The sequence below is a fragment of the Anomaloglossus baeobatrachus genome, chromosome 5 (genome assembly GCF_048569485.1).
Source record: "Anomaloglossus baeobatrachus isolate aAnoBae1 chromosome 5, aAnoBae1.hap1, whole genome shotgun sequence".
NCBI lineage: Eukaryota > Metazoa > Chordata > Amphibia > Anura > Aromobatidae > Anomaloglossus > Anomaloglossus baeobatrachus.
Window position 1 is genome coordinate 55,592,608 of NC_134357.1, and position 12,517 is coordinate 55,605,124.

General features: G+C 46.8%; 1 protein-coding gene across 1 annotated transcript in view; it reads right to left on the minus strand.

Moving 5' to 3' along the window:
- The window catches only part of LOC142312619 (alpha-2-macroglobulin-like), a 179,396-nt gene that overhangs the window by 57,514 nt on the left and 109,365 nt on the right, over nucleotides 1-12,517 (minus strand). The window contains exons 21-22 of the mRNA XM_075351614.1: nucleotides 8,998-9,119; nucleotides 2,193-2,250 (exon numbers count right to left, since the gene is read on the minus strand). Of these exons, the coding sequence (XP_075207729.1) occupies nucleotides 2,193-2,250; nucleotides 8,998-9,119 (180 nt within the window). The remainder of the gene's footprint in view (nucleotides 1-2,192; nucleotides 2,251-8,997; nucleotides 9,120-12,517) is intronic.

A 12,517-nucleotide genomic window follows, 5' to 3' on the forward strand; every position in this document is an offset into this window, starting at 1 on the left:
CGATAGTAGTCAGAAAGAGAACATTAAGGTGCAGGGAAAGACAGTCGCCATCACCTGTCCGGGGAGAAGCACTGCAGCCGGCTGCAGGACCTGTACATGCAGCCGTTTGGTTTACCGAGGACTTTGTACCTTTCTTGCTGAGTGAGTACACCCGTGCCATCCGGCACCGCGCCGCTCTGTCCCTGCAACCCTGCACCTCACCGACCCTGCCTCCTCCCCACAACATCAAAGGGCCCCGGGACCACCGACCTCTACCCACAGAGGGGGAAAACAACATCCCAGCTGCTCCTTACCATCACTCCCGGGATCCCCGTCATCAGCAGCGGTGGTGCCTATCTTCACCACGACCCGTGGGTGAGGTCACGGACTAAATCCCCCAAACCAACCACCCCTCTCACTCACGGGCGAGGAGCGCCGCTCGAGTCCCCGGACCCGGCCCACCGCTCGAGCCACCGAGCAGCAGCAGCAGCAGCCGCAGCAACGCCGGACCCGAGCGTTAGCGAGAGCACATCAGCGACGGCGTCCTCCCCGCCCGCGACAGTGGCCCTACATGATATACAAGAAATTGGAAAGAGCCTGGAAAAGATGCAGTGAAAAACAGCTGAATACAGAAAAAGGAGATTTGCTATTAGCACCGAGGCAGAAATTACACAAGACCTTAGGATTGACAGCCGTGACATTAAGCATCAGGTCAGGTGTAACAGAGGAGAGTTCATAAATATAAAAATGATAATTTTCACACTGAAATTTTCTATTTCTAAGCTAATTAACAATTGAATAAGTTACTAATTATAAAATATTATAAAAATTTGCTGTATAGGGAAGATTTTAAGAAGTAGGAAGACCGACATGAAAGCCTTAACTGTAAAAACGTTAGGCTAGGGCTAAACGGTGACGTGTGTAGAAGGATGGTAGTTGTCTGACAAGTTGACTTGCCATTGCATAACTATTTTAGCTTTTTGATTTTGCCTGAAAAAAATAAAATAAAACAGCCAAGTAGATAACTTGTATGCAAGTTTCCTGTAGCACACGACTTGCACTCATGTCTATGGCAAGTGTGTCATAGACACATAAAGTGCGTCCAGTGACCATAAAATCCAAAATCTTTGGAAACAAATGTGACTGTCACAGCATTTTGCAGGTCACAACGCGATATAACGGAAGTTAATTGCATTCAATGATCCAATGTGTTACTACGTTTTCATTGTCGCGCGACACATGACGCTGTGTAGCTCTAGCCTAGAAATATAGATGAGTGTATTATTTTAATTAATTTCAAGGTTTGCTGTGCCATCTTGTAGCATCAGTATTTTATAAAAGAAAAAAAGGAATATTTTTAATACATTTTGTACCTTTTCCAACGTTTCTTAACGGGAGCCTGTCACTAGGAATTTAAGCTGTGGCCACCACCAGTAAGCCCTTATATACAGCATTCCAGAATACTGTATATAAGAGCTCAGGCAGCTCTGTATTATGTAAAAAAGACCTTTATAATACTCACCTAAGGGCGGTCTGGTGGGTGTCATTGATCTCGGTCCAGCGCCTTCTCTATTGTGTGCAGTTACCATCCTTTTTCCTGGCTCCATGTGAATGACATGTCCTATATCATCCACAAAAAGGCTCCATTGCACTCCTGCACACATACACACTTTTCTCTGCCCTGCTGAGGGAAGATCAAAGAATTGTAGTGCGCATGCGCGGGCAATCTTTGACCTTTCCTTGCACCATCACATTACAGTACTTTGCAGGGCAAATCAAAGTGCGCATGTGCAGGAGCACAATGGTTGAATGGGAAGCTGGGAAGGAGGACAGCGATGGAAGGAAGAGGGGAGGCGCCGGACCGAGACCAACGATGCCCATTGCACCCGACTGTTCCCCAGGTGAGTATACGGACAGGTCTTTTTTACATTATAAAGATCAGTCTTTGTCTCTTATATACAGTAGTACACAATGCTGTATATAAGAGCTCACTGGTAGTGGCCGCCTTTTATAGGTCAAAAACCTGCTGACAGGTTCCCTTTAAGAACTACCCTTTTTCAGACACTGTTCAAAAGGGAGGAATATCTTTGGCACATTTTTCTGTACTCCATTTTTGGTGGTTAATTTTTCAGAGCAATAATCGCCAAAATTATTTTGCATTTTGCTCCATTATCTCCCACAATGCATAACTGGATAATGTGATGTGATCTTACCTTCCTCTTTGATGCAGATCAGAGAGCTGTGCGATTTCTCCTCCAGGACACCTCCAGGCTGAGAATACCAATTGAGTAAACAATTATATATAAAAGACATTATTCCAAATTTACATCTGTATGTAAGAGGGTTAAACATGAGTCTGATTCTTCGGAAAATTAAGAACTACCACTATTTGAATCCCACTGTCAGGTTCCGAACTGTGTAGGGCTGATAAATCTTTTATTGGTAGCTATTGACCCTGCCAGTCAATATTCCTTAGGCCTCTTTCACACGTACGTGCCTCTGGTACATGTTTGGCAGTTTTTTCACGTACCGGAGACACGTACTCATGTAGACCTATGTATTCCTATGGTTTAGGACGCACGTAAGTTTTATGGCACGGAACGTGTGTCCGTTCCGTACTTACGTGTGTCCGTGTGTTTCTCACGCCGACATGTCTGTTTTATCTCCGGCATCATGGGTGTCACACGGAACGCAAACGGGTCACACGTAACACACACGGACCACACGCATGTGTTCCATGTGACACGTGCCGGAGAAAAGACATGTGTCAGCGAGAAAAAAAAAAACAAAACTTTACTCACCTTCTCCTGCCCTGTAGTCTTTGCCACTGCTGTCACCGGCGCTCATTGTGGTAATTGAATATTCACTTCACTGCGGCCGGAAGCAGCAGCAGTGGGGAGTTGGCAGATCCGGAGACTGAAGTTCAGCACCACGGACAGGAAAGCCAGGGACAGGTGAGTAAAAAGTTCCCGTTCTCCATGTGTTATCACGGATAACACACGGAGAACACACAAATAGCAATAAACACGGCTCACAGAGGGCAAAACACACCTCTGACACGTCCGTGAAAAACGTCCGTGGTTTTTCACGAACGTGTGAAAGAAGCCTTATTGATACTTCTTCAGTTAAAATACCAACTAGGTACTTAAGTTGCTTTTTCTGTATGTAATTATCTTTTTGTTATTACATATAATACCCAATACCATCTGATATATCATGTTGTATGAAACCCTCCGTGTACCTCCAGCAATGTACTATTGCTATTCAAAATAAATGACATTTCATTTCGGTATGCACAGCGATGTTTTATTTAATGCTAGCTAGCAAGTAGGAATGAGCAACAAACTTTATTAAGATGACCTAACCTAGGGCTTTAGAAAGGGTAACAGAAGAGCATACAACTATCTCCACCCTGATGGTGCAAATTGTCAAGCAAAAGCTTCTACAGGTGACTGTTTGGATGCAACCAACATTGCGGATATGTTGTGCTACATTGTGAGAGACACAAACATTGCCAGTGTGAAGAAGGAGCTGCTGACAGACACAAACACTGCCAGAGTGAAGGAGGAGCTGCTGACAGACACAAACACTGCCAGTGTGAAGGAGGAGCTGCTGACAGACACAAACACTGCCAGAGTGAAGGAGGAGCTGCTGACAGACACAAACACTGCCAGTGTGAAGGAGGAGCTGCTGACAGACATAAACACTGCCAGTGTTAAGAAGGAGGTGATGAGAGACAAAAAACACTGCCAGTGTGAAGGAGGAGCTGCTGACAGACACAAACACTGTCATTGTGAAGAAGGAGCTGCTGAGAGACACAAACACTGCCAGTGTGAAGGAGGAGTTGCTGAGAGAAACAAACACTGCCAGTGTGAAGGAGGAGTTGCTGAGAGAAACAAACACTGCCAGTGTGAAGAAGGAGCTGCTGAGAGAAACAAACACTACCAGTGTGAAGAAGGAGCTCTTGAGAGACACAAACACTGCCAGTGTGAAGGAAGAGCTGCAGATGAAATTGCCAGCAAGCTGACACATGTACAAGTGAAGTTTTGCAAATACAAGTAAAATATTTCAAGTATGAGACCATTATTATAATACCAGCTGTAACCATCAAGCGCACAAGCATTCCTGTGTGTAAAGTTCTTGAAGAGGGTGACCTATGTTTGCCTGCATTCATTGGGGGAACAATACTGATACCAAGGGGCACTCTTTTGTAAACTTTTGAAAGGGCATATCACCATTAGAGATGAGCGATGTTTGAGGTTCGCCAATTTCATGTTCGAGTGATTTTGGGGGGTGTTTGAGTCGTTCGACGAACTCGAGCCTTTTGCTAAAAGTTCGGTAGTTCGAGTTACTTTTGAGAACGGTTCGAGCGTGGCTTTTCACAGTAAGTATGTGCACACCTTTCATATCTGCATGCGTCCTGCATCCCCAGCACAATCCCTCTTTCTTTCCTACTCACCGATCACGGGCGTCTTGCTGCACGGCTATCACAAATCTCCAGCGGCATTTCCTCTTTTGAAAATGGCTGCCGCTTCATTATTCAATTAGTTATTCTGTGCTTTCCCCGCCCACTGGTGCCCATTGGTTGCAGTCAGACACGCCCCCACGATGAGTGACAGCTGTCTCACTGCAACCAATCACAGCCTCCGGCGGGCGGCTCTATATCGTGCAGTAAAATAAATAAATTAAAAAAAAAATGCGGTTCCCCCCATATTTGATACCAGCCAGGATAAAGCCACATGGCTGGAGGCTGGTATGGTCAGGATGGAGAGCACCACATTATCGGGAGCCCACCACCCTAACATTATCACCCAGCAGCCGCCTGGAATTGCCGCATCCATTAGATGCGACAGTCCCGGGACTCTACCCAGCTCATCCCGAATTGCCCTGGTGCGGTGGCAATCGGGGATAATAAGGGGTTAATCATGCCAGGTGTCTCCCCGAGACAGCTTCCATGATTAAACTGTAAGTGAAAGTAAAGAAACACACACAGCGAAAAATCCTTTATTTGGAATAAAAGACAAAAAAACACCTCATTTAACTCTTTATTAAAATCCCCAAACAACAATCCAGGTCCGAAGTAATCCACAGGACACTGTCAGCTCTGCTACATGAAGATGATAGGGGGGGCTCTGTGTCCTCTCCACGTAGCACCTGACGTGAGCCATGCTGTCACCAGACTTCACTCTGCAATGTAGACGTCAAGATTACCAAATCTGCCTATGTTTCTCATTAGAGCCAGTGGCTCAATGGATAGAGCTCCTATCTAAGAAGCATTAGGTCATGAGTTGCAGTCCCGGTAAAAGATTTAATTTATTTTTAATTTTAAAATATTTATTTATAATTATAATTTAATTTAATTATGCACTGAGGGGAGGAGCCAGACATCAGCTGTGAGCCGTGGGACACACCTCTAAAATAGGAGCAGTTCACGGAATGAGGCTGCATTGCTCTCTCTCTCTTTTTCTCTCTCTCCCTCCCTTTCTCTCTCTTTCTCTCTCTCTCTCTCTTTCTCTCTTTCTCTCTCCCTCTTTCTCCCTCCCTCTTTCTCTCTCTCTCTCCCTCTCCATCTTTCTCTCTCCCTCTTTCTCTCTCGCTCTCTCTTTTTCTCTCACTCTTTTTCTCAGTCTCTCTTTTTCTCTTTTTCCCTCTCTCTCTCTCTCTCTCTCTCCTCTCTCTCCTCTCTCTCTCTCCTCTCTCTTCTCCTCTTTTCTCTCTCTCTCTCTTTTCTCTCTCTTTTCTCTATCTTCTCTCTCCTCTATCTCTCAGACTTGGCGATGATCAGCTGATGCGGTCACCTAACGGAATCAGCTGACACTATAAGTCGAGCGGTGAGGCCGGCTTTTTACCGCCCGGCCAGCTAAACTATCAGCTGATGCTGTTGGATAGGAGTCTGCACAGAAGTGTGTAGTTTTTTGGGGTGATGATTGTACAAAAGCCATTTATACAATCAGCTGCTGTGTCATGTGATTCAGGCCCTTGAACCTGACACATCATCTGATTGCTTTGCCTTCCAGCAAACCGATCAGACGATATTGGATCCAGATTGGACAGCGTGGGACCCTTGACCCAGGATTACTGCGGAGGGGGGTTCTTTATTTCAATAAAGATGGAGTCACTAATTGTGTTGTGTTTTATTTCTAATAAAAATATTTTTCTGTGTTGTGTTTTTTTTTATCTGTACTAGAAATTCATGGTGGCCATGTCTAATATTGGCGTGACACCATGAATTTCAGGCTTAGGGCCAGTTGATAATATACAGCTAGCCCTAACCCCATTATTACCCAGTGAGCCACCTGTCACCAGGGCAGCTGAAGAGTTGGATACAGAGCCAAAAGATGGCGCTTCTATGAAAGCGCCATTTTCTGGAGCGGCTGCGGACTGCAATTCTCAGCAGGGGTGCCCAGAAAGCTTGGGCACCCTGAGCTGCGGATTCCAATCCCCAGCTGCCTAGTTGTACCTGGCTGGACACAAAAATTGGGCGAAGCCCACGTCATTTTTTTTTTTTTAATTATTTCATGAAATTCATGAAATAATTAAAAAAAAAATGGCTTCCCTATATTTTTGGTTCCCAGCCGGGTACAAATAGGCAGCTGGGGGTGGGGGCAGCCCTTGGCTGCCTGCTGTACCTGGCTAGCATACAAAAACATGGCGAAGCCCACATAATTTTTTGGGGGGGGCAAAAAACTCCTGCATACAGCCCTGGATGGAGTATGCTGAGCCTTGTAGTTCTGCAGCTACAGTGGCCGGGTGGCTTGCTGGGTAATAGTAAGTTAATACTAGCTTTGTTTTACTAGCTAGTATTAAACCAGAGTTTGACCCGGCCATTAAGAATCTCCAATAAAGGGTTAAAAAAAAAGACACCACACAGAGAAAAAATACTTTAATAGAAATAAATACACAGACAAACTTAGAGACTCCATGTTTATTACTCCCTCTCAGCCCCCTACGATCCTGCTCTTCTGTCTTCTTTCTCCTTCAACCCATGCAGCTCTGCTACATCAGACAGCACTGCATGGGAGGAAGAATGCTGCTGCTCCGTGCAGTCTAATCACTCAGTGTGTGAGCAGAAGCTGCGTACTGTAAGTGGTGACGTCACCGCTGACAGGCGGGTTACCATAGCAACGGTGCTCCGATCGCGTGATTCCTTGTGCCGCTATTTACCGGCTGTGACAGCTAGTCCCTGCATGTGGGCTGACTCTGTAAAGAGTGCCCCATGCAGGAACGGGGAGTCGACCATGTGCCAGAGCATTTTGCCGGTACACAAGATGCTTGAATGATCACCGCGTACCGGAGAGATGCACTGACAGGACCTAGCAATGACGTCTGGCCATGTGACCAATCTGTAGCCAATGAGATAATAGACACGTGACTGGTCACATGCTATTTTGACATCACGGTAGGTCCTATCATCAGTGCTGGTTACCGGGAGGACGCAGCGATTATCGGAAGGAAAAGCATTAACTGTATGTGTACATGTATAATGTGTTTTTATGTGTTTGTGTTTGCCTCCTATTGTTTTCAATGGGGTTGGAAAGGTTCGTTGAATGGTTTGTCGAACGTTCGTCGAACGGGGCCTCCGTTCGACGAACCGAACCGAACTCGAGCCTTCAGAGGCTCGCTCATCTCTAATCGCCATAATATCTGTTATAAAAGGGTCCTTTCTCCTTCTACGACATGATAAAAAAACAACCCTTTCACTGGTAATTTCAACCATAACATTTTGCTGTTCTTCTGCACTATATATTTTATTTTTAAAAATCACATCCAGATAAATAGCACTATAAATTGTTAGAATTCAAGACAGAATTTCCACCAGAAACCAGTAACCAATCTTCCTCCCTGAACATGGTCATATTGTTTTTTAACATGTACTGCTCCCCTTACTAAGATATACTGGTTGGTTCTACATTACTGTGGTATGATTTGATGCGCTTTCTCTCTCTCTCTCTCTCTGTATATACATTTTATAATATATATATATATACCGTATATATATATATATATATATATATATATATATGTATATAGACACATGTATATATATATATATATATATATATATATATATATATATATATATATATAAATATATATATATATATATATATATATATGTATTAGTAATTCTATATCATTATCGTTATTAGGATTTTTTAGCTAACTATTTATATTTGTATATTTATATTTGGTAATCTTGACTAAAACCTATAATATTTTTCAAATAGTCATTGTATATAAATAAGAAATTTGAATATTTTAAAACTGTTTCCCATTGCTAAAATGCCATAAGAAAGGAGTTGCCAACAAGACACTCCTGATTAAAAAAATATAGGACCAAAGAACTAAATCTAAGGGGCACTTTGCACACTATGACATCGCAGGTGCGATGTCGGTGGGGTCAAATTGAAAGTGACGCACATCCGGTGTCGCAGGCGATATCGTAATGTGTAAAGCCTTTTTGATACGATTAACGAGCTCAAAATCGTCGTAATCGTATCATCGGTGCAGCGTCTGTCATTTCCATAATTTGGAAATGACCGATGTTACGATGTTGTTCCTCGTTCCAGCGGCAGCACACATCGCTGTGTGTGAAGCCGCAGGAGCGAGGAACATCTCCTACCTGCGGCTCACACCAGCTATGCGAAAGGAAGGAGGCGGGCGGGATGTTTACGTCCCGCTCATCTCCGCCCCTCCGCTTCTATTGGCCGCCTGCCGTTTGACGTCGCTATGACGCCGCACGACCCGCCCCCTTAATAAGGAGGCGGGTCGCCGGCCAGAGCGACGTCGGAGGGCAGGTGAGTGCATGTGAAGCTGGTGTAGTGATAATGTTCGCTACGCCAGCTATCACTAGATAACGCAGCTGCGATAGGGGCGGGGACTATCGCTCTCGGCGTAGTGTGCAAAGTGCCCCTTAGATCCAAAGAAAGAAATCTTGATTGCTTTCACAAAATGGTAAAGTAGAATTATTTTAATTAATTTTAAACTCATTTTATTACCCGATTATAGCACCCTCACCTGTACAAGTACTGTCTTTACAATGGTGTCAGTTCGGCCTTGTTTAGGAACAACAGGGATCTCATTTCCACAAAATTCTTTAGTATCCAGAGCTTCTGTCTTTACAGTAATGTTAACATCTCCTAAAATAGATACAGATAATAAATCATGTACAACCCCATTTCCCAAAAAGTTTGGACTGTGTAAAATGGAAGGAAAGCCAGATTGCAATGATTCAAAAATCTCTTAAAGCCATATTTTATTATTTTATTTACAACAGAACATAGAACAGATCAGAAGTTGATCATTTTTTCATCTTTTTTTCTCATTTAACTTTAAGAAATTAATTCATTTCGAGCTTGATAGTACCAACACATCACAAAAAAATGTGATTCTACACCATGGCTATCAGTGTGTTGCATCCCCTCTTTTTTTTTTTTACAACTAAATGTGTCGGTCTAGTAATGAGACTGATTAATAGATATTTGGGAAGGGAATGTTGTTTGAAGTAGGATTCTAGCTACTTAACAGTCCGTAGTCTTTGTGTCGCGGGTGGAGGAGGGGACGCTGCGTTCTCCCACTGCTCGGGTCCGGCTGCTGCTGCTGCTGCTCGGTGGTGGCTCGAGTGGTGGGCCGGATCCCGAGGACTCGAGCGGCGCTCCTCGCCCGTGAGTGAAAAGGGGGGGAATTGATTGTGGGGATTGGATATTGTCCGTGACGCCACCCACGGTTGTGGTGATATTGGTGACACCACCGCTGCTCTGGACGGGGATCCCGGGAGCGATGACAGGGAGCAGCCTGGATGTTAGTTCTCCCCTCCGTGGGTAGGGGGGTTAGTTGTCCCGGGGCCCAGTGAGGGGGTAGGGATGGATGGCAGGCGGGTTACGGGGCCTGGCGAGGTGCAGGGTCGCGGGGGCAGCGCTGTGCCGCATGGCACGGTGGTACTCACTCAGACAATGATGAGGACACAGTTCTCAGTAAAACACACGGCTGGATGGACGGGTCCCACAGACGGCTGCGGTGTTTCTCCTCCCAGCAGGTTGATGGTGACTGCCTTTCCCTGCACCTGTGTAACGTGTACGGTTCCAATGGGTTCCCACCGGCAACCTGCTCCCCCAGCTTGGATGGGTGCTGAAGGAGCCCCTTTTGCCCGCAGGCTCTGGCCCTGGGAACTTTAGCCTTGGCGGTGACTGTGTTTCCCTCTCTCGGTTGAACGGTTGCCTTCTGACGGGACTTGGCTTCTGGGAAACCCAGGAGGTTCCCTTCGCTAACGAATTTGGCAAATTCACGGCGACTCCTAGCCTTGCCGGGGTCCGTAAGCCCCTGCCGGATGGTGCTGGCTTCTCTTTGCGTACCGGTCCGGTACCGCTGAGCCACCGCCCGTCCACGGTCCTTACGGCAAGCTCTAATAGGCCACTCCTGCAGACGCTCACCACCGTCTGCCAACCTTGCTGATCCGTCCGGGCCACACACCCGAACCAACTTCAGGCTGCTTAACTGCCACTTTTCTCCTTCCACTTTCACTTCCAAACTAATCTCTCTGCCTTACTTTTCCCGCCTCCAGGACTGTGTACTCCTCGGTGGGCGGGGCCAACCGCCTGGCCCACCCCCTGGTGTGGATATCAGCCCCTGGAGGAAGGCAACAAGGGTTTGTGTCTGACTTCGGTGTGCCTGACCGGGAGTGTGGGGTGTGTTGGTGTTGTTCTGTGACAACCTGGCTTGTCCAGGGTGCCACATTCCCCCTTAGTAAAATGCAGACTGTCCGCGGGCTGCCCGTCCATCACCGGTTTTATTTTCACAAACTGGAAAAGATAAACGGTAAAATAGGTTACAATTATAATAACATCTTCCCACATCGGGAGGTACTTTACTTAAACATTGCTAAACGGTAACGGCTTCCGCTCTCTCCCACCCAAGTAACCTGGCCCTGATGCTGCCCCTAAGCAAACAGGCAGCACCCCTTGACCCCCAGTCCAGCACAAGTTACCCGAGCGGGTTCTGTCCTTTTCAAGGGACCCACGTCCATGGGGAACCCCTGAAACCCCCAGAGGATCGCCACCGGTTGCGGTAGTGGCGGGCCTGGGCCAACACTTCCCTCCAGGCCCATCCTCCAAATCAGCCTCTTCGGAGGCGGTTACGGTAAAGCCATAAAATAACATTTTTATTTACATACCACAAGTTCGTGGTTGCCCTGCCAGTTCTCGGGCTTGTCCGTAGTAGTTTCTACGCAGTGGTTTGTAAGAGGTCCCAACGGGGACCAGTTGCCGGCAACGACCGGTGCAAATCAAGGCTTCAATCAGGTGAATCTTCGGTTAATCATTCACTTATCATTCATTTTCAACTTTTAACGGTACTTTCAACACATACAGACACAATTCCCCCCCTTTAAAGAGTGGTTTCCCTTTACCTAAGTGGGGGTCTACCTAGGTTAGGACGAGTGGACCTCCGGGATCCGGTGTCAGTGGTGACAGGCAGTGGGGCAGAGGGAACAATCAGTTCCTCTTCCCTGCTATCATGTGGGGCAGGCGGAGGCATAGGGGAGCTGGGTACAGGTTCATCCCTGGGCACTGGCTCATGGTTGACCACTTCCATCACTTCCTCATCCACGGGTTGTGGGAACAGTATCACTGGAAGAATCACCGCGCCATTCTGTGTAGGCCAGTCTGCTGGAAAGTCACCCATTATGGTGTGGATTACCTCTTTTGCCTTCTCCGACGGTCTAGGAACCGGAGCTTCAGCCGCTGCCCTCAATGCTGGTGGGCACCTCTTTATATGGTCCCGGGAAACCATGGCCAAAGTGCCCCCTTGGTCACGACTGATCTGGTAGGCCTTCCCATCTTCCCATCCTGTGGGCTGTATGACATATGGGGTTTGCTCCCATTGATCATCCAGCTTGAGGGTCCTCCTCTTTCGCTTCAGCACTACATCTCCAGGCTGGAAAGGGCCAGCAGACGCCTTCTGGTTGAAGCGCTGCTCCTGTTGTTCCCAACTCCGACTCAAGTTCTTCTCAACATACTCCAGAATTTGTCGATACTGCACCCTCCGCCGAGTGTCCAATTCAGCTGTCGAAGGGAGTGCTTCTGGGGCTTCCAATCCCATGTCCAGATCCACCGGTAGCCGGCCGGGGCGAGCCCTCATCAGGTATGCTGGGGTGCATTTCGTTGAGCTGGAAGGGATATTGTTGTACATATCGACCAAGTCAGGTAGCTTCTCCGGCCACAGGTTCCGCTCTTCTAGCGGCAACGTCTTGAGGAGGCCCAGGACCAGGTGGTTCATCTTTTCACACATGCCGTTGGTTTGGGCATGGTAAGGCGTGGTCCGGATTTTCTTGCAGCCGTACAACTGACAAAATTCATGGAATACATCTGCTTCAAAGGCCGGGCCTTGGTCAGTAAGCACCTTCTCAGGGTATCCATGTGGTCGGCAGAAATAAGCCTGGAACGCTCTAGCGGCGGTACGGCCAGTTAGGTCTTTGACTGGGACAACCACCATGAACCTTGAATAGTGGTCTACAATGGTTAGAGCATAGGTGTACCCACTT